The sequence below is a fragment of the Lepidochelys kempii genome, chromosome 4 (assembly GCF_965140285.1).
Source record: "Lepidochelys kempii isolate rLepKem1 chromosome 4, rLepKem1.hap1, whole genome shotgun sequence".
NCBI lineage: Eukaryota > Metazoa > Chordata > Testudines > Cheloniidae > Lepidochelys > Lepidochelys kempii.
Genome location: NC_136383.1, coordinates 90455356 through 90474361, shown reverse-complemented (window position 1 = coordinate 90474361; position 19006 = coordinate 90455356). Strand labels below are relative to the sequence as shown.

At 41.4% G+C, this 19006-nt stretch overlaps 1 protein-coding gene across 5 annotated transcripts in view; it reads left to right on the top strand.

Annotated features, from left to right (window-relative positions):
* Nucleotides 1-19006, top strand: part of SPATA18 (spermatogenesis associated 18) — a 43063-nt gene that overhangs the window by 12604 nt on the left and 11453 nt on the right. For 3 of the 5 annotated variants that reach the window (XR_013635723.1, XM_073342067.1, XM_073342069.2), the window contains exons 5-7: nucleotides 7166-7261; nucleotides 17108-17242; nucleotides 17995-18232. Coding sequence is in view for 4 of the 5 variants with exons in the window: in XM_073342067.1 (XP_073198168.1) it covers nucleotides 7166-7261; nucleotides 17108-17242; nucleotides 17995-18232 (469 nt within the window). In the remaining variant the exon portion in view is untranslated. The remainder of the gene's footprint in view (nucleotides 1-7165; nucleotides 7262-17107; nucleotides 17243-17994; nucleotides 18233-19006) is intronic. The other 2 variants (XM_078852533.1, XM_078852534.1) reach the window with 2 other exon arrangements.

The following is a 19006-nucleotide window of genomic DNA, read 5'->3' as shown; positions in this document are numbered from 1 at the left end:
AAAGAAAGAGAGAAAAACCTTGCATAATTGTGATCCTTATCTATTAAAAAGATTTCTGTCTTTCTTAAGTAGAGAATGAGGCTGCTCCTGTGCATCCAGTGATCCATAGCATGCAAGCACTCTTCTAGGGTAGATGCTGAGATCACAGGTTCTGCAGGGCAAGAGATGTATAGTTACATATCATCAGCACACTAATACTCTAGTGTTCAGAAATTATGACTGCAATCCTGCTCCCATTGAAGTTAGTTCCAAAACTTCCATTGATTTCAATGGGACCAGGATATGGCCCCGTCTCACCCAGGGCCTTCTTGTATATATCAAGCAACATATGGGTAGCAAAATAGGTGCTTAGGGGACACCATATTTTAGTTCCCTTAGTAATGACATGTAACAGTCTATTACCTCCAGTTGTCTCCTGCCTTTTAAGTGTGAGTGGGGGACAGTCATAACAGTAACATCTTTGGATATTTAAATTAAGCAAATAAATAAAGGTAGTAAATGAAGATTAATACCTTAGTGTTAGCTAAAATTAAGCTATTATATTTGCTAAATATAGCAACATATTATTTAAAAATAAAACAGCAATGAGATGTGTGCAGGAACAGCGAGATATTTCCTGTAATGTTTTCATTGTTGTCATAGGCAACTAAAACTTTTGAAATGGCTGCTAGGAGTGAAACTCTCTGCACATTTATGTTTTAACTGCTTAAATTGCTCCCTTTAACTTGAAAGTCTGTATTTCACCATAAGCTGTGCTCAAATAGCCATTTTCAAGAAGAAAACCCTCAATATTAAAAGCAGCTGGTTCTTGAATTGGTGGGAGGGGTGTAGATAGTTGGTTATACTAACCCCAATTTCTTGCCACTGCTTGTTGGGAAAAAAGGAAGAGGGACTTTGGGGAAAAAATTCAGGGATATCATCATGTTTTTCCTCAATTCAAGCTATGTATCTGGCCACAACTGTTGCTTTCTGTCAGCTTTATAAAAAGTCTGAAGTCAATACATCATCAGAAATGTAAGTATTCCTTCATGTGTAAGGTCAGGTCTACCTTACAGTCTTCTGCTGGCATAGATTTGTGAGTTCGGAGTGTGAAGAGGTGTGATCTCTGACCCACAGAGCTGTTTAGAAGATGTCCCTAGTGCAGGTGCAATTTTGCACAGTTACCAATTAGGCTTTAGACACCTGCGTTTTAGACACTCAGCTTATATCTTAGCAGGGTTCTTCCTTAGGTCATCATGGTAAACCACAAAATTTAAGCTTGTCTGGTTTGTGATGTCATCAAACTACTGAGGTTATGTATGTATAAAATCTTATTCATAGTTTGCTTTGTGTTTTATGCATTTTAAGGACACCACATGGAAACCACATTTTAATAACAAAAATGTTGTTTATAGAAAATGTATGCAAAATGTTTCTCTGCTCTAGAGTTGATGAAAATATAATGGTTCTTTGTGTTAAAGTAAAATAACTTTTTTTTTAGATTTTGCTTAAAACTTAGTTTGCTTTCAAGACAGATATGCATAGTTTATTGCTTGAGGGGCCTGTGAAGTCAGCAATTATTCAGCTAATTATCTTAGAGATTATTTATGAAGGTGTACATCATCCCTGCACTTGGATATGGAGCTCCCATGGACAAGTTTAATTTGAAACAAAAGGTCAGATATGAGAAACTTTCCATGAAAGGGTCATTTACAAAAAAACAAACAAACAAAAAACCCAAAAACCTGTTTTGGGAGAACTGAAAGGGAATTTTTTGAAAATTTCTGGTCGTGGCTCCCCATTAGCTCAGCAGATGGGCTGCCCAGGAGCTGTAAGCCTGGAAGCCCAGAGAACCCCAGTTTAGCATGCTGCCAAGGATCCTGGGAGGCTAGTAAGCTGGAAGGAAATAAGGAAGTTTTCCATCTAAATTTCATCAAAATCGACACCTTCCTGTTGAACATTTCAATTTTGACAAATTGGGATTTTCTGGAAAAATGTTCTGTTGGGACATAATGGACCAGCTCTGTTTGCATATATTTCATTAATTTAAAAAAACACAACACTTACAAAAATAGGTCTTTCCAAACCACTATATAAAATCTTTCTTGCTGTGCTCGATGTGGTCCCATTATCAATTAGAGGCTTGGTGACCAAGGCCTATCAGGTAAATCTTTTATATTTATTCCAGGAGTGTGCCAGAGTCTCATGGATCACTAGATGGAGCAAAGTCCAAAGATATATAGCCACTATTGAGAGTGCCCTGCTGCCAGGAACCAGTGGCGGATTAAGGTTTCATGGGGCTCTGGGCCAGAGCAAATGGGGGATCCCTTCCACCTGTGGTCCCGCCCCCCCTTCTTCCTCTTCTGTTTGCAGCCATGCCCACAGCCCAACCCCATTCTGTCCCTTCCTCCACGACCCCACGCCTGTTCCACCCACAGTCCTGCCCCATTTCGGCCCCCCACTACAGCCCCACTACCTGTTTGCTCCTTTTTGCCCCCCCTACCGTGGCACGACCAGAGAAGCTCTGTTCCCCCTGCCATGGACCTGGGGCCACAGCAGAGAGTGAGAGTACTCCTGCCCTGAAGCTGTGGCAGGGAGTGAGAGCTCCTTCAGTCCCGGGGTTGCAGGAGTGGTCCAGATGCTGGGGCTTTCCCTGTGCTTCTGCCAGGGAGTGGGGTCGGGTATGGGGGCTTCCCGCACTCCACCCACCTGGGCACTTCTGTGGCAGATTTCTGCTGGGGGCAGGGCGCCTATTTTTCCAGGGCCCCCAATTGGCCGGGCCCCTGGGGACAGGCCCCATCGGCTCATTGGATAATCTGACACTGATAGGAACCAATAATATGAGCATCTCAGCAGATCATAGTCACTGTAACAGGACAGAGGAAGAGATACAGTCTCTCAAATAACTAGTTAGGACTGAAGAGCTGGCAACCAACACTTTGAACTGCATACAATAGCCTGTGTGGAGCATGGAGCGCCGGTGTTATCAGATCAAAATGACTTACACTGTTCGATAAGCAAATCACAGCACACTGCACTTGTTGAAACTTCCACGTGCTTTTCAATGGTAGCCCCAGTGAAAGTATGTTGCACTGTTCTGGACTGTTTAGAAAGATATTGCTAACTGTGGCAAGGATCATAATAGCAAGAAATGGTCTCAGTCTTTGAGCCAAAGCATTATATATAATTGCTTTCATCTGGAATTCCAAGAATGGGAATAAACTCAAGATGGTAAGCCATATTGGTGAAAATCAGACATGACATAGCTTCAATAAATGGCATAGTCACAATTATGGCCCATACCACTGAATGTTTTCTATCTTCATATCAGCATCATTCTGTCTCATCTTGGTTGAACATAAACTAGTTTTATCCTGTCTGCATCTCCTCTATCAAACTCTGAGTAAGCAAAGACTATGGTATCCATGTTGGATGAAAAAAGATGTAGATCTGAGTGTCTTCTGCATGTTGATGACACTATAGGACAAAACATCTCACAATCTCCTCGTGCTGCCAAATAGCTACATTGAACCTGAGAGGAGATAAGATGGAATGCTGGAGGACTCCATATGAGAGCCCCTTGGGAAAGAAAATGTGTCTTTGCTACCTTTTGGGATCTTTCAGAGGAAAGAACAAATTGTCTGTACAGATCTATCTAAACCTTTGGTCAATACAATCAAAGGTTGATGAAAAGCCTAACTAAATCACCCCTCTTCATTGTTTGAAGGAGATAGATGGTATTGTTATCCTTGGGTGACTATCAAAAACTAGAGTTATAGGGACTGAAGAAAGAGGGAGATTATTGATTTATGGTAACCACTAAAGCTGTTAACATCAAAACAGTCTCTTGAGTGTGAGGCACTTAGTACTGGATGTTAAAGGTGGCTGGCAACCTTTAATCTTGAAAGGAGGCATTAGCAAGTGTCACTAATAATGGGTTTTCAAGCTCCTTGTTGATGCTGGAATACATCTCCCCTAAGATCTCACTTAGACCATGTCCAGACTAGAGACCTTACGGTGGCACAGCTGTACCAATGCAGCTGTGCCACAGTAAGATCTCCCGTGTAGCCAATCCATACCAATGGGAGAGCATCTTCTGCAGACATAGTGCTGTCCACACCGGCACTTCTGTTGGTGTAACTTATGTCACTTGGGGGATGTTTTTTTCACACCCCATAGTAACATAAGTTATACCAACAAAACTGCTAGTGTAGACATAGCCTTAGTAAAATTGTTGACTGTAGTTTGCTTGCATAATGCAAACATAAACTCTCCTGAAATGAAAATGAATCTTCACAGTAGTGGCTGGGGGACTTGTATTTAATCAGTGCTAAATCTACATCATACAGCTGATATTAGTTAAATATGAAGAGTGTTTGGGCATGCAAGGGAGGGAAAGAGTGGCTTGCATTGCTTTCCAGTGATGATGCCTTCCAATTCATTTGTGGCACTGAGGGCTTCTGGGACTATCTATAACTGGTCTTCCTCATCTGGAAGGGTGGTCTGCCAGAGTGGGGTTAAAGATAAAGTTGTTAAGGCTGTACTCAGCAGACCAAATGAAGAGAAGTAAATCATGTATGTTTTTTGTTCTTTTTTTCATAACTTCATAACTTCTCTTGAAAGTTACATGTTCAGCTTTTCAAGTTGCTTATGACATTTCATGACTCATGAGTATCTCATTACTGGAGCAAAGTAAAATAATATGTGAAAGACAAAACAGTGTTCTCCTCAGTCAGGACTTCGGGGGTTTGTCTTCTAAGCAACACCAAGCGAGTACTGCCATGTACATTGGCCAGACTGGACAGTCTCTAAGCAAAAGAATAAATGGACACAAATCTGACATCAGGAAACATAACATTCAAAAATGAGTAGGAGAACACTTCAACCTCTGTGGCCACTCAGTAAAAGATCTAAGGGTGGCAATTCTTGTTAAACCCTGGATTTGTGCTGGAAATGGCCCATCTTGATTATCATACACATTGTAAGGAGAGTGATCACTTTAGATAAGCTATTACCAACAGGAGAGTGGATTTGTTGGGGCGGTGGGGGGAGAAAACCTGGATTTGTGCTGGAAATGGCCCAACTTGATTATCATACACATTGTAAGGACAGTGTATGATAAGCTGTTACCAGCAGGAGAGTGGGGTGGGGGGAGAGAAAACCTTTTGTAGTGGTAAACACCCATTTTTTCATGGTTTGTATGTATAAGAACATCTTCTGTATTTTCCACAGTATGCATCCGATGAAGTCTAAGGTGCCACAAGTACTCCTTTTCTTTTTGCGAATACAAACTAACACGGCTGTTACTCTGAAACCTGTAATTTTGCAACAGAAAAGCTTCAAAAACAGACTCCAAGGAGAAACTGCTGAGCTTGAATTAATATGCAAACTAGATACCATTAACTTGGGTTTGAAAGAGACTGGGAGTGGCTGGGTCATTATACATACTGAATCTATTTCCTTAAGTTAAGTATCCTCACACCTTCTTGTCAACTCTCTAAATGGGCCATCTTGATTATCACTACAAAAGTTTTTTTCTCGTGCTGATAATAGCTCATCTTAACTAATTAGCCTCTCACAGTTTGTATGGTAACTTCTAACTTATCTGTGTATATATATATATATATATATCTTACTATATGTTCCATTCAGTGCATCCGATGAAGTGAGCTGTAGCTCATGAAAGCTTATGCTCTAATAAATTTGTTAGTCTGTAAGGTGCCACAAGTACTCCTGTTCTTTTTGCGGATACAGAATAACACTGCTGCTACTCTGAAACCTGTCAAGAGAGTACTGAATATTTAGAAGTCTTCTAAACATCATAGGGTGTATCATCCCCAGGTACAGGAAAACCCCAAGAATATGAACCTTCAGAGTTTACCTCATAGAGTTCCTTTCTCATCGCCCCTACAGTATATCAGAAATGTTTCATAGGCCTGCCAAGACCAAGTGGCAGGAGGAGATGAAACTATACATATTTTCTTAGAATTATGTGGTTGTGAGACCCCTTTGTGTTATACCTAATGCCCCCTTTCACTTCCGGCAGTACAGCTCACTAAAGAGTTGTGCTGACTGCCTGTGGGCTGACCCCAGCACTGAATAACACAGGGAATTAATGCTGAAACTGTCAGCATTGATTCTTGTGGGTTTGCAGGGGGATGATGCCAAGTAGAGTAGTTATTCTGCATTTTTGCGCCATCAATCCTCAAGCTCATATGCCCACCCATATCACACTAATGAGCACAGTGATTAGAGATGGTCAAAATTTTTCATCCAGAACTTTTTCTCCCCCAAAAAGGCAGATTTGAATCAACCAAACCATTTAGAGAAATTGTGGAGATTTTGGAGAATTGTTTTAGTCAAAACAAACAAAGAAAAAAAGTTGGAAATGTTGAAACAAACTACTTTTCAACCAATTTTCAATTCTGATAGACAGTGAGGCATAGACATAGGAAGGCCACATAACAGGCATTTCAGCAAAGGCTTCTGTATGAACAGGAAGAGATTATTTAATGGGACTGAGAGGAGGAAGTGCTAGATGAGAAGGGAGTGAAGTACAAAGAAAGGTCTATTATGTAGGCAGGAGCAAATCTGCAGAAGATTTTAACACAAAATAAGGCAATTTTGAGCTGGATCCTGTAATGAATGGCGAATCATTGGTAATGATACAGGATGATGGTGGCGTAGTTGCATTTCTTTGTACAATACATGTATGAAAGTGGGCAGCAATATTTTGAACATGTAGGAGTCTAGAGAGCGGGGACTTGGGGACAGACGTGCTAGTTAAGTCAAGAAGAAAAATTAAGGAAGATTTCGGTGGTGATGCTATGAAGGCAGTAGAAAACAGGCAGTGTTGTGGAGCTGGAGATAGGCAGGTTTGCAGATGGAGCGCTCGTGTTCAGAGATTATGCCAGATTATGGTTAATGGAGACAAATTGGGGCATCTAAATTAGGGAGGGAGATAGAGGAACTGGAGCTGTATAAGATGAATAGTAATGGGTTACAGAGCAGTAATTCTGCTGGTATAGTTTAGTCAGATATGACTTTTGCAGATTATGCATGCAGGTGACCTGCAAAAAAAACCCAAAAAAACCCCTAAAATATTTGCTTTGTCATGCAAAATTCAATGTGAGAATCTGTACCTTTAATTTAAAGGTATATTTCTGGTTATTAATTTCTCTTGCAGTCTGGCAGAAGCCCAGATGGCTCTTGAAGACACAAAGACCAAATCAGCCACTACCCTTTTGGCCGCAGAGGATGAAATTGTTCATCTAAAAGCAGCGTAAGAAAAATGTGATGTACTGTAGGGCTATTTGTGGTGGCAGTAAGGCAGCAAGCAAAGACACAGTTTGTGATTTGTTTGTGTTTTGTTTACATTTTTATAATGCTCAATTCCCCATTGTCCTATGCTACTTCAAAAAAAGGGGAATAATTCCTCCTACTAACACATGAGACCAGGAAAAGGCAAAGCTTTTATGATGTGTCTTTCCCCTTTATAAAGTTGACTGGCTGATCCTGATCAGTTGTCTTCTAGACTCTAGCAGTTGGATACAGCTCTTTTGGCTGGATAGGCTTTGAGGGTTATTTTTCCCTCTGTGTTCCTCTCTCCAGTTGTCTGGGTTTAGTTACAGTTATTTATGCACGGGTACTTCACTAATAATCTCTTTTTTATTTTTCACCTCACTTTTCTTTGGAGCATTTAGAGATATAGCCCATTAGTTGCAGTAGGTTTCATTATCTCTCTTGGCCAGAGAATACCCAACAATAAGCATGGTTTGGACACATCTGGCTTTCTCTTAACAGCCAGTTGGTTAGAGCTTTGGCTCTGTGTATAGAGAGGCCCTGTAACTTAGTGGAAGTAGATCCATGGTGTGAGGTCCCATGTTGGTTGTATGTCCAGTGTGAGTAAATCATGTGTCAGAGTTCCCAGGAGTGTCATATGCAAAACCTGAGGTGTATTACCAGGAGTGTTGTATGTAAGACTTGGTAGATAATTGTCCCCCTCTACTTGCCATGGGTGAGGTCTCAGTTGGAATACTGTGTGCAGTTCTGGGCATCACAAACTAAGAAATATGTGAACAAATTGGAGAGAGCGTCCAGAGGAGAGCAGTAAAAATTATAAGATGTTTAGAAAGCATGACCTCTGAGAGAAGGTTGAAAAAATAGGACCTCTTTAGAGAAAAGAAGGGACATAGAATCACAGAATATATGGAAGGGAAGCTTCAGAGCTCATATCTATTCCTGTGCACTGAGGCAGGCCAAGTATATTTAGACCATCCTGACAGGTGTTTATCTAACTTGTTCCTAAAAACCTACAATGAAGGGGATTTCACAGCCTCCCTTGGTAACCTATTCTTATACTCATCTATCCTAATAGTTAGAAAGATTTTTCTAATGTCTGACCTAAGTCTCCCTGGATATGGATTAAGCCAATTACTTCTTGGCTTGTGAACACAGAGAACAATTGATCACCATCCTCTTTATAACAGTCCTTAACATATTTGAAGACCATTAACAGGTCCCCCCTTGGTTTTCTTTTCTTAAGACTAAACATTCACAGGGTTTTTTTAAAAAACTTTTCCTCATAGGTCAGGTTTTCTAAACCTTTTATCATTTTTATTGCTCTCCTCTGGACTCTCTCCAATTTGTCCACATCTTTCTTAAAGTGTGGCTCCCAAAAGTAGACACAGACTCCAGATGAGGCCTCAGTAGTGCCAAGCAGAGCAGAACAATTACCTTCCACATCTTCCATATGACACTCTTGTTAATACACTCCAGAATGATATTAGCCTTTTTCACAATTGCATCACATTGTTGACTTATATTCAATTTGTGATCCACTATAACCCCCAGATACTTTTCTGCAATACTACTGCCTAGCCAATATTTCCCCTTTTTGTATTTGATTTTTTCCTTCATAGGCATAGTAACTTTGCACTTGCCTTTACTGAATTTCATACTGTTTTGATTTCAGATCAGTTCCCCAATTTGTTAAGGTAATTTTGAATTCCAATCCTGTCCACCAAAGTGCTTGTAACCCCTCCCAGCTTGCTGTCGTCCACAGATTTTATAGGCATACTCTAGTCCAGAGGTGGGCAAACTATGGCCCGCGGGACTGTCCTGCCCAGCCCCTGAGCTCCTGGCCCAGGAGGCTAGCTCCCAGCCCCTCCCCTACTGTCCACCCTCCCTTGCAGCCTCACCTTGCCGCGCCGCCGGTGCAATGCTCTGGGCAGCGGGGCTGCAGAGTCTGGTCTCACCCGGTGCTCTGTGCTGCGCGGCATGGCTGCCTGTCCTGATGCAGCCGCGCTGGCAGCCACTGGTGCTCCAGGCAGTGCGGTAAGGAGGCAGGGAGTGTGCGGGGGGTTGGATAGAGGGCAGGGGAGTTTGGGGGGTGGTCAGGGGTGTGGATGGGGTCAAGGCGGTTAGAGGGTGGGGAACAGGGGGGTTGAATGCGGGCAGGAGTTCCGGGGGGGGCAGTCAGGAAGGAGAGGAGGGGTTGGATGGGGTGGCTCGGGGCAGTTAGGGGGGCGGTCAGGGGACCAAGAGCAGGGTGGGTAGATGGGGCAGGGGTCCCCAAGGGGCCGTCAGGGGGCGAGACCTGGGGGGTCTCAGGCGGGGGAGGACCATGCCTGGCTGTTTGGGGAGGCACAGCCTCCACTAACTGACCCTCCATATTATTTCAGAAACCTGATGCAGCCCTCAGGCCAAAAAGTTTGCCCGCCCCTGCTCTAGTCATTAACAAAAATGTTGAAATGTACTAGACCCAGAACAGACACCTGTGGGATCCCACTAGATACCTCATCCTAGTTTGACAGCAGAGCACTGATAATTACTCTGAGTTTGGTTTTTCAACCAGTTGTGCACCTATAGTAATTTCATCCAGATCACATTTCCTTAGCGGTGACAGCTTAGTTGACTAGTTAATTCATCCTTCTTATCTCCAGGTCAATGCTATCTTTTAACTAGCAGAAAAGAAGTTTTGATCTAACAGGATGTAAGATTCTTCTGATATTTGGCTTTTCAAAAGAGGTGATTTAGTCATGCTTGTTAAGCAAGATGCCTGCACTCTAAATGTAAATGGCAGTGCTCCACTGCTTGAAAATAATGGGGACCTTATATGCCTAATAACATTGTAGGAAATAGTGTAACTTTTCTTCAGTTCACCTTTTCATTCAGGACATTTAAGATAGAGAGTGGACTGTTCCTGACAAGAAACCAGACCATAAAAACTTTTAAATCACGTCCTGCTCCCTCAGAAGAAAAGCCTGGTGGGGTTTCTTGCAGCCCAAAGAATTGACCCCAGTATTTCAGGTTGATTAAGAAGTCCATTCTTTCAGTTAGCTGGTTGTTGTACAACTGATGTACTGGAAAGAAAAGGAGAGTTCTTGATTTTAGGAACATTCCAAAATTTCCATGCTTGGGTAGGTAAGGTTTGCCATATATCTTTATAAGACACCTATCAGCATGGTATGTAAGTACCAAGATGGACTAAGGTGTTCTTTCCTAATCAATGGATTGTGAGGCTGAGAATCATGTTTCAGCCTTAATCCAGTTGGCTCTGGTTACACCTTAGGTGTGCCTGCCAGTCTGGAATCCATGGCAACATGTCTGGATATTGTGTTCTGAATGCATTTTCCTAAGTGTCTCTCTAACTATGGTTGCTTAGTCATTGATCACCTCAGTTTCAGCTCTGTCTGGCTGTTCTTGTCCCTGGATCTAATACATAATCTCACCTGATGCTTGAAGGATAACAGTAATTGGCAGAACTCAGCGATGATTCCCAAATAGGTGCTGGGAATAGATTCTCAGATACTAGCCTTTTGAATGGAGTGCCAACTTGGGGCACAAAGGGACCCATGCTTATGGCCTTTCCTAAAGATGGGCTCCCTTCATCTATTGGGTAGAGATGAGATCATGCAACTCATTGCTTCAACCTGGAGCTTAAAGGCCAGGTAGTAGGGATCCAGATAAACATACCAGCATAAATTGAGGTTTGGGGACAGAAAGCATAAAGATAAATGCGTGAGGCCCCAGCCCACCAAATCTTCTTGCAGCAAGAGAGAAATTTTCTACCATTCTCAGTCATTCATGGGTATAGTAGCCCTGAATTTCATGGCAGTCTGGCCCAGTGAGTCAGATCTAGCTAGAGGAATTGAAACTGCATGAGTCCTTATTCTTAATATGTTTTAAATTACCTTATAGGTTCCTAAATAAAGTGCAAAGTAGCGAGAGTTCTGTTTTTCATATTCTGAGAATCATTGCCTCTGAGGCTGAATACTTCCATCTGTAGATACTTCCCTCACCTATGAAAGGATAGCCTATTCAGCAGTCATCTCGGTTGGTTACATGTATACACTATGAGGCAGATCCTCTGATTCATAGACCTGATGGTCAGGAGGCTCCTGGTCACCATTGATTATCAGCCCGGTTCTTGAGCAGGTGCACATGAAGTTTTTTAGAATGGTTATCTTGCTCTTCCTGTGTGTAAGCAGGTCATATGTTCCACATCTTAGGTTCTGTGGCTCTTTGATCAAGGCTTACTCCACACAAAAAATTAACCTCATGATCTCTAACAGGTGATACTTGTATACCTTTCAGATCATTACAGATTTGAGCATTCCTCCTTTGAAAGACAGGTCCTGTATGCTGTAGTTCATCCATTTTCTCCGTTTTTCTTAGCTATACCCGCTGTTCTGATACTGGGTACCTGAAGTTCCCATTTGCCTAGGAGGACATAGAAGGATCTTGGAGACTGGTAATTTCTGATCTGTTAATTTGATTTCTCCAAATCCTGTACATAGAAACCCAGACATCCATTTGCTGTTGTTGTTGTGTCTGGATGTCAGATAGTTGTCCTGGATTTTTTCTAAATTTTCCTTGTAGATTTTTTTAAGCTGAAGAAGATCCAAACTGATCAGAGCCAGGCAGCCCACTTTTAGAGAGAGTGATGTCATAAAACTTTGCCTTTTTTCTTTCTCTATCTGCTGGAAGGAAGTAGCTATATCTATGTATCTGGTTTGGTATAGTGGAACTTAAACAGGATAGAACCCCAACTGAAATCAATGGGAGTTTTTCCACTGACTTCAGTGGGAGCTGTATCAGGCCCTGAGACAAATACATGATTTCCTCCTTTCTTTCCTGCCTTCACTGCACTGTGGTTTTTGTTTGTTTGTTTTGTTTTTGTTCTGTTTTTGTTTTCCAATGATACTGAGAAATTATGCATAAATGAACAAGAGAAATTTGTTCTTTGGTTTCATGGCCCAGAACAGCTGAACACATTCAGCAACTGAACATTTTATAATAATTCATGTATGGTATATTACTCTACGTGTCTGGTTTTTTCTTTAAATGAAAAATGCCAGAGTATTTCTGAAAGGACTTAATTTTTAATGTATATTTTAACCCTATGAAAGAACTGAAACTGCTCTGATCTCAGCATGCTTTCATCAACATTTTTCTCCAAAGACGCTCTTATTATCACTGTGCTTCTATGTCAGTAGAGCAATAATTAATCTGGATTCTGGCATTGTGTGTCTGTTTTTTGGGGGCGTCTAAAACTGTATTTTAATCCTATTCAGTCTGTTATTCTTTTCTTGAAATTTTATTGCTGGGTTATTTATTATTTTGTTCAATTGATCATAGTTAAGGAAGGCTACTGACTGTTTAATTTGGCTTCCTTTCTAATTGTATTCCTTTTTTATTTAAAAAAAATCTGATTATTTCATAGTGCAACTTTTAGTTTTTAATGACCACTCATTCTCACACTCTAGAATTACCTCTCATACTGTAATCAGCCAGGCACCATTAGTATGAGGGTTAAAAACTCTCTCACTCACTGATGCGCTTCTGGAAATGACAGAATTTGAATGGGTCATTTGAGGAGAGTGGAACATCAATACAGAAAAAGTAAAAATCTTACAAATGAAGATGAAATGGTCAGCTAGAACAATGTACAATAAGCAGAACAAACAAAGGAGCAGAGGACGTGCATCCATTAGTTCAAGGTAGAGGCTACTTAGTCTGCTCCATCTAAATAGAGGGGAATCAATGTTGGTTAAAAGATTAATGAGTTTACCTTAACAGGCTTGAATAAAACAGAATGAAGGAACAAAGTGCCAGCTTTTATAATATTCTGTATTTTTATATAATAATTAATAACTTATTTAAATAGTTAATTGGTAAGATTTTTAACTTTTTCTGTATTGATCCACGATTCTCCACAATTGACCATTCAAATTCAGTCATTTCCAGAAATGCATTGGTGTGTGATGGAGTTTTTATGACTCATATTGATGGTGCCTGGCTGATTACAGTATGAGAGGTATTTCTGGAGTGTGAGAAAAGAAAATTCACAACATTCTTTACAAACTAATTTATGTGAAGACTTAAAGCCTGAAGAAAGCTAAATACCAAGGGGCCAAAAAACTGATGAGGTATTATGAGTGATTAAACCATGATTATGATGAAGATGAACTATTTGTAATGTGGAAGCATCAAGAGGCCTCATCCTGATGGTGCTAGGGGCTGTATAAACATATAAAGAAAAGATGGTTGCACCCAGTTACACCAGTGCTGAATTTGGGCTATTGATACTACAATGGAGCATGTTTGAGTTGCTGAAATTGACATTCTGTGGCCCTTCTGATTAAACACTAGTTTTCTTGGTCTTATAGCTCTGGTGTTGTAATTTGCGTTAGCTTTAGACACTTCACACAGAATTTCTTAGGCCGTACAATTTTTTAAAAATTAACTTCCAGCAGTTTAAGTTGTCCATTTTATTTTTAAATAACATATAGAAAAGTTTAAGAATCTACTGTAATTTTTTTACCCTTTAACTGAAAAGTTCTTAAAAACTGCAAATTAATCAGCAAGTAAGCATGAATGTGTGGTAAACTGGTACCTTTTTTAAACAACAGATGAGTTTTTAAGCAATGCACATGGATGTCCATAGCTGCTTTTCAGAATGTTGTTGTGATCATAGAATCATAGAATCATAGAATCTCAGGGTTGGAAGGGATCCCTGAAGGTCATCTAGTCTTTTTTGAACCCAGTTATACTTCTGGCCTTCACAATATCCCCTGGCAACAAGTTCCCCAGGTTGACTGTGCTTTGTGCGAAGAAATACTTCCTTATGTTTAAAACAAACATTCTGCCTATTCATTTCATTGGCTGGCCCCTGGTCCTTGTGTTACGTGAAGGGGTAAATAACACTTTCCTATTGGCTTTCTCCACACCAATCATGATTTTACAGACCTCTACTGTACCTCTCCTTAGTCATCTCTTTTCTAAGCTGAATAGTCCCAATCTTTTTACTTTCTCCTCATGTGGAAGCTGTTCCATACCCCAGTTCCTAATGCACCTAAATCTTCCCTCCCAGAATCATTGTCTCATTCATGCAATGATACCCTGCAGTTCTAACTGGCCCTACATGTGGAACTGGATGCATTTCAGAGAATGCTACCATGAAGGTCCTGGACTTTAGTCTCTTACCTAGTAGCCTAAATTTGGCCTCCAGGACCCCTCTCCTACCTTTCTCAATGTCATTGGGACCTACATGTACCATGACTAGGATTCTGTGACTTTCTGTGACCTTTGTGACTTCTGCAATGGTCAGTGTGGCTGACCCCAGGGCCGCCCATGCAGCTGGCTCCGGGGACAGCTGCTTAGGTGGCCCTCAGGACAGCCACACTAGCTTCTGCTGCAGCGCTGCCCCTGGGTAGCTGTCCCCAGGCGGCCATCCAGAGCAGCTGCAGTCCACGGTCCTGGACGGCCATCCAGAGCAGCCATGGTCCGCGGCCCCCAGCAGCAGTCCCCAGACGTCATCCCCTAGCAACCGCCCTCCTCCCAGCAGCAGGCCCCCCCCACCCCCCAAGATTTAGTCACAGGTATTTTTAGTACCTGTGACTAAATATAAGTCATGGACAGGTCATGGCTGTGAATTTTTGTTTATGGCCCATGACATGTCCATGACTTTTTACTAAAAATACCTGTGACTAAAACATAGCCTTAACCATGACCCACCAGCTCCTCCCTGGCACTGCACATATGTCTATCTAGATGTCTTGAGAGGTCTGTATCTTTGCACCCAGCAGGCAATTCACCATGTGGTTGTTCCAGGCATCACAAACCCAACATTATATATTTCTAATAATTGAATCCCCCATCACTATTATCTGTCTTTTCCTAGTAACTGGGGTCCCCTCCTCTGGAGGGGTATCCTCCATGTGAGAGGATACCCTGATGTCATCTGAAAGGAACTTCCCAACTAGGAGATTGTTTCCCTCCACTCCAGCTTGATGTTCTCCTTCCCTAAGACAGGCGGGGTAGAGGGGGGGATGAGCACTCTCCTATGTTCCTAAAAGTCACATCTATGTACTTCTCCCTTAGCTCCTCCAGTTCAGCTGCTTTGCTCTTCACAGCCCAGTTTTGGTCTTTGATGCCCATGAGTTGCTTGCACCAAATGCACACATACATCACCTGCCCACAAGGCAGGTAATCATACATGCTGCATTTAGTGCAATAAACTGCATAGCCCCCTCTCTGCCGCAGGACTCCTGCCTGCATTATTTTTACTCTTCCAAGGTTTATTTATTCTGTTTCTGTTTTGTTTGTGTGTGGGGGGGTGTTATTGGCCTAAGTTAGGAGCATGTTTGTTTGGCATATCTGCCTCTCGCATGCCCTTGCTAAACTCCCTTGCAAAACTGCCTGGTTTGCTGCTCCTGTTAGTTCGCTCCTCTGGTCAGTTATTAGCTAGCTTTTTAAACCCCTTTTCCCTCTGAGTTAGTCATTCCCCCTTGTCAAGGGATTATGATGCATAAAAGTTTTCCTTCCCCCACCCATCTCTAGAAAAAAACCCACTAGTTTTCTTTCCTGATTATTTATTTCATTGGAAATATCTGCTCCGCTCTTGCCCTCTTTGCTGGAATTCCTTGTTGAAGGAATTGGAGGACTTGACTAGTGATGTCACAGGAAACGAACACTATGGGCAACTTGTCCCCCTCATGTGAGGCAGGAAATTCCCTTGCCCTTGCCACAGTGGCTGTTCTTACATTACATGTAGATCTTCCCTCCCTGCATTAGAGGGAAAAAGATCTGCAGTTCAGGTGGCAGCCTCATTTGGTATCGCTAGTCAAGTCCTCCAAAGATCTCACCAGTAAAGAAAGGGAAGGAAGGACATAGAAAACATTCAGAGTTTTGTTTGGTTTTTGGAGTAGGGAGAAGCAAAGGGGAAAACTTCGAGACATCTGTTATACATAGTAAAGGGCAATATAAACATGTATAAAATTGCTTTGCAGGGCTTATAACAATGTTTAAGAATCATCATTATCTCTCCCTCTTTTGGGGTGAGGGAGAGCTTCAAGTTACAGTCTCATGTGACATCATTATTCAGGGCCTCCAAAAATCTTGCCAAGGTACTCCTGCAGAGAGAGGAAAAGGAGGACCTGATGTAAACAAACAAACAAACAAACAAAAAACCCAAACACCTTTTTAAAAAAGTTTGAGACAGTGAGCTGTAGCTCACGAAAGCTCATGCTCAAATAAATTGGTTAGTCTCTAAGGTGCCACAAGTACTCCTTTTCTTTTTGCGAATACAGACTAACACGGCTGTTACTCTGAAACCTGTAATTAATTTGTGACACACAGGAAAGAGACTGACCTTGTTCACCTGACATGGTCCTAGAATACATAAAGGTAATTAATATCCCCTGTCACATGACAAAAACAACAAGGAGTCCGGTGGCACCTTAAAGACTAACAGCTTTATTTAGGCATAAGCTTTCATGGATAAAATGTTATAGAATGTCCAGGAAGACTGAAGTGTTCTCCTACTGCATCTGAAGAGGTGGGTTTTTTACCCATGAAAGCTTATGCCCAAATAAATCTGTTAGTCTTTAAAGTGGCACCGGACTTGACAAGAGTCTGTATACACAGAGTAGCAGTTAAGGGGGAAAAAACAATTTTGGGTTGGTTTTGCAGTTCATTGCTAACTATGGGGTTCCCTGTGTTTCTCTCTAGAAGTTAACGTCCCTATTATTTTTACAAAGCTTTTTGTATTTAATGTGGATTAATAAATAGGGCATTTAGATTGGTAGAAGGGCCCCCTGTGACCAGTTTTATGTTGTTTAAGTCTGAAGGCTTCCCAAGCACAGGAGGAGAGCGCTCTGAGGAATCTGGATCGTCTGAATGATTATGAGCAACAGGTTCAAATACTAAAGGATGAGATTACCATCCTGGGTGCCCAAAAATCTGTTCTTCACAGCAGGTATGGACCCTAATTTGACAAATCTTTAAAACATAAACAGGAAGAAAACCAAAAACTGAATTTATACTCTCCCAAGCTAGGATAACATAAGTTGAGCTGCTACTGAAGAGGAAGAGAAATTGCAAATACATAGTTTTAGACTGAAAAGAAAACATAAATTAAATTTCCCCATCCTATAATGAAGCAACATAAACTTTTCCACCAAATGTATTTTGAAGGAAGAAAGCGGGGAAATGCACAAATATTTTCATTTCAGCCTGTTATGTTGAGCTTCAGGAAATGTACCGAAAGGACAGCCTTGCAGAAGCCACGAAACTTCTTATGGGCAGAAGCAATGCGTTATTTCTTGCTATAAGGCTTTTGGAGCACCATGCCATTCCAGTACAAGACTGTTTGCTAACTGTGTCTTTTAGTCACTGTAAATTGGTAATGGAAGAGGAACAAATTCCTGAAGTTTTACTTTTTAAAATTCTGTTTCTCTGGTACAAAGTGCTTACCTCCACACGCTTTTGGAACTGCTTTAACTATATTGATTTAGAAACCAGTTTATGGGAATAAGCTATACTGGGATACACACCTTTATCTGGTATAACAGCATCCATACTAGGCCTTGTACATCTTTAACAATATCAGTATAAAACCACACCCTTAAGCAAAATAGTTAAATTAGTATAAAAACTATGTGTAGACCAGACCAAAACATTCTAAAGGTAATGATGTGACCTTAAAACTACTTTTCATCACTCTTTTAGACTTGCACGGAGTCGCTCTCCTTCTCCAAGGCCCTGCCGAAGTAGATCACCTAGTCCTCTACCACTCAGGAGCTGCTCACCTGGCCGAGCCAGGCTTACAAATGCTGCACGTCATGCCCACCTGGTGGCTCGCTTTAGTGATATTTATGCTCAAGAACGCTTGGATGCACAGACCCTTCTGAGGACTTATATCGATGATCTGGAGATAGTGCAGAGGATAATATATGTTGCAGCTGTGGTATGAAATGTTTATAGTTTTTTCCATTACAGTTTGTGCACGTGACAAATACTTTATGTAAAAATAATATGACCTGGCTGGATTACGACTTGCTTCACTTGATACTTTTTGTTGTTGTTGTTGCTATTTTTCATTTCAATTCCCTCAATTTAGTATCCTTTTTATCTTTTCCCTAAAACATGGCATCTCCTGGCTGCCGGACCCATTGTTATTACTCTGAATCACACCACTTCATTTAAACTAGTTTCAAAAATGAATATTTATGAGTGACTAAGACCTGTCCATAGGATGCTTCACATTAAGTCACGTGAGATAGCTAGATGCATGTTTTCTGATTGTTCTGGGTATCATATAAGAACCCAGGTAGGTAGATAGAGCAGGAGACTGGGAGTCAAGAGGAGTTCTTAATTCTATTCATGGCTTTGCCACAGCTCACTTTATGGCCTGTGGCAGGTTGTTTTACTTTTCTGTGCTTCATTTTCTCCCTCTGTAAAATTTATGTAGTATTTAGCCATAGCAGAAAGATATTGTGAATCTTAGTGGATATGGTCCTGAGAGGGATTGAGCACCTGCAGCTCCCATGGATGTCCCTGGGATTTGTGAGTGCTCAGCACCAAGCCTTGATGGCAAGCATTGCTGTGTAAATGCAAAGTGTTATTTTCCCCCAAACTAGCAATTTTCAACCAAATTACACAATCAAACTACAAATCCTCTTACTAACAGACAATGTGTACTGCTGTAGACATGTTATGCTATAGAGCTTAAGATTCTAAG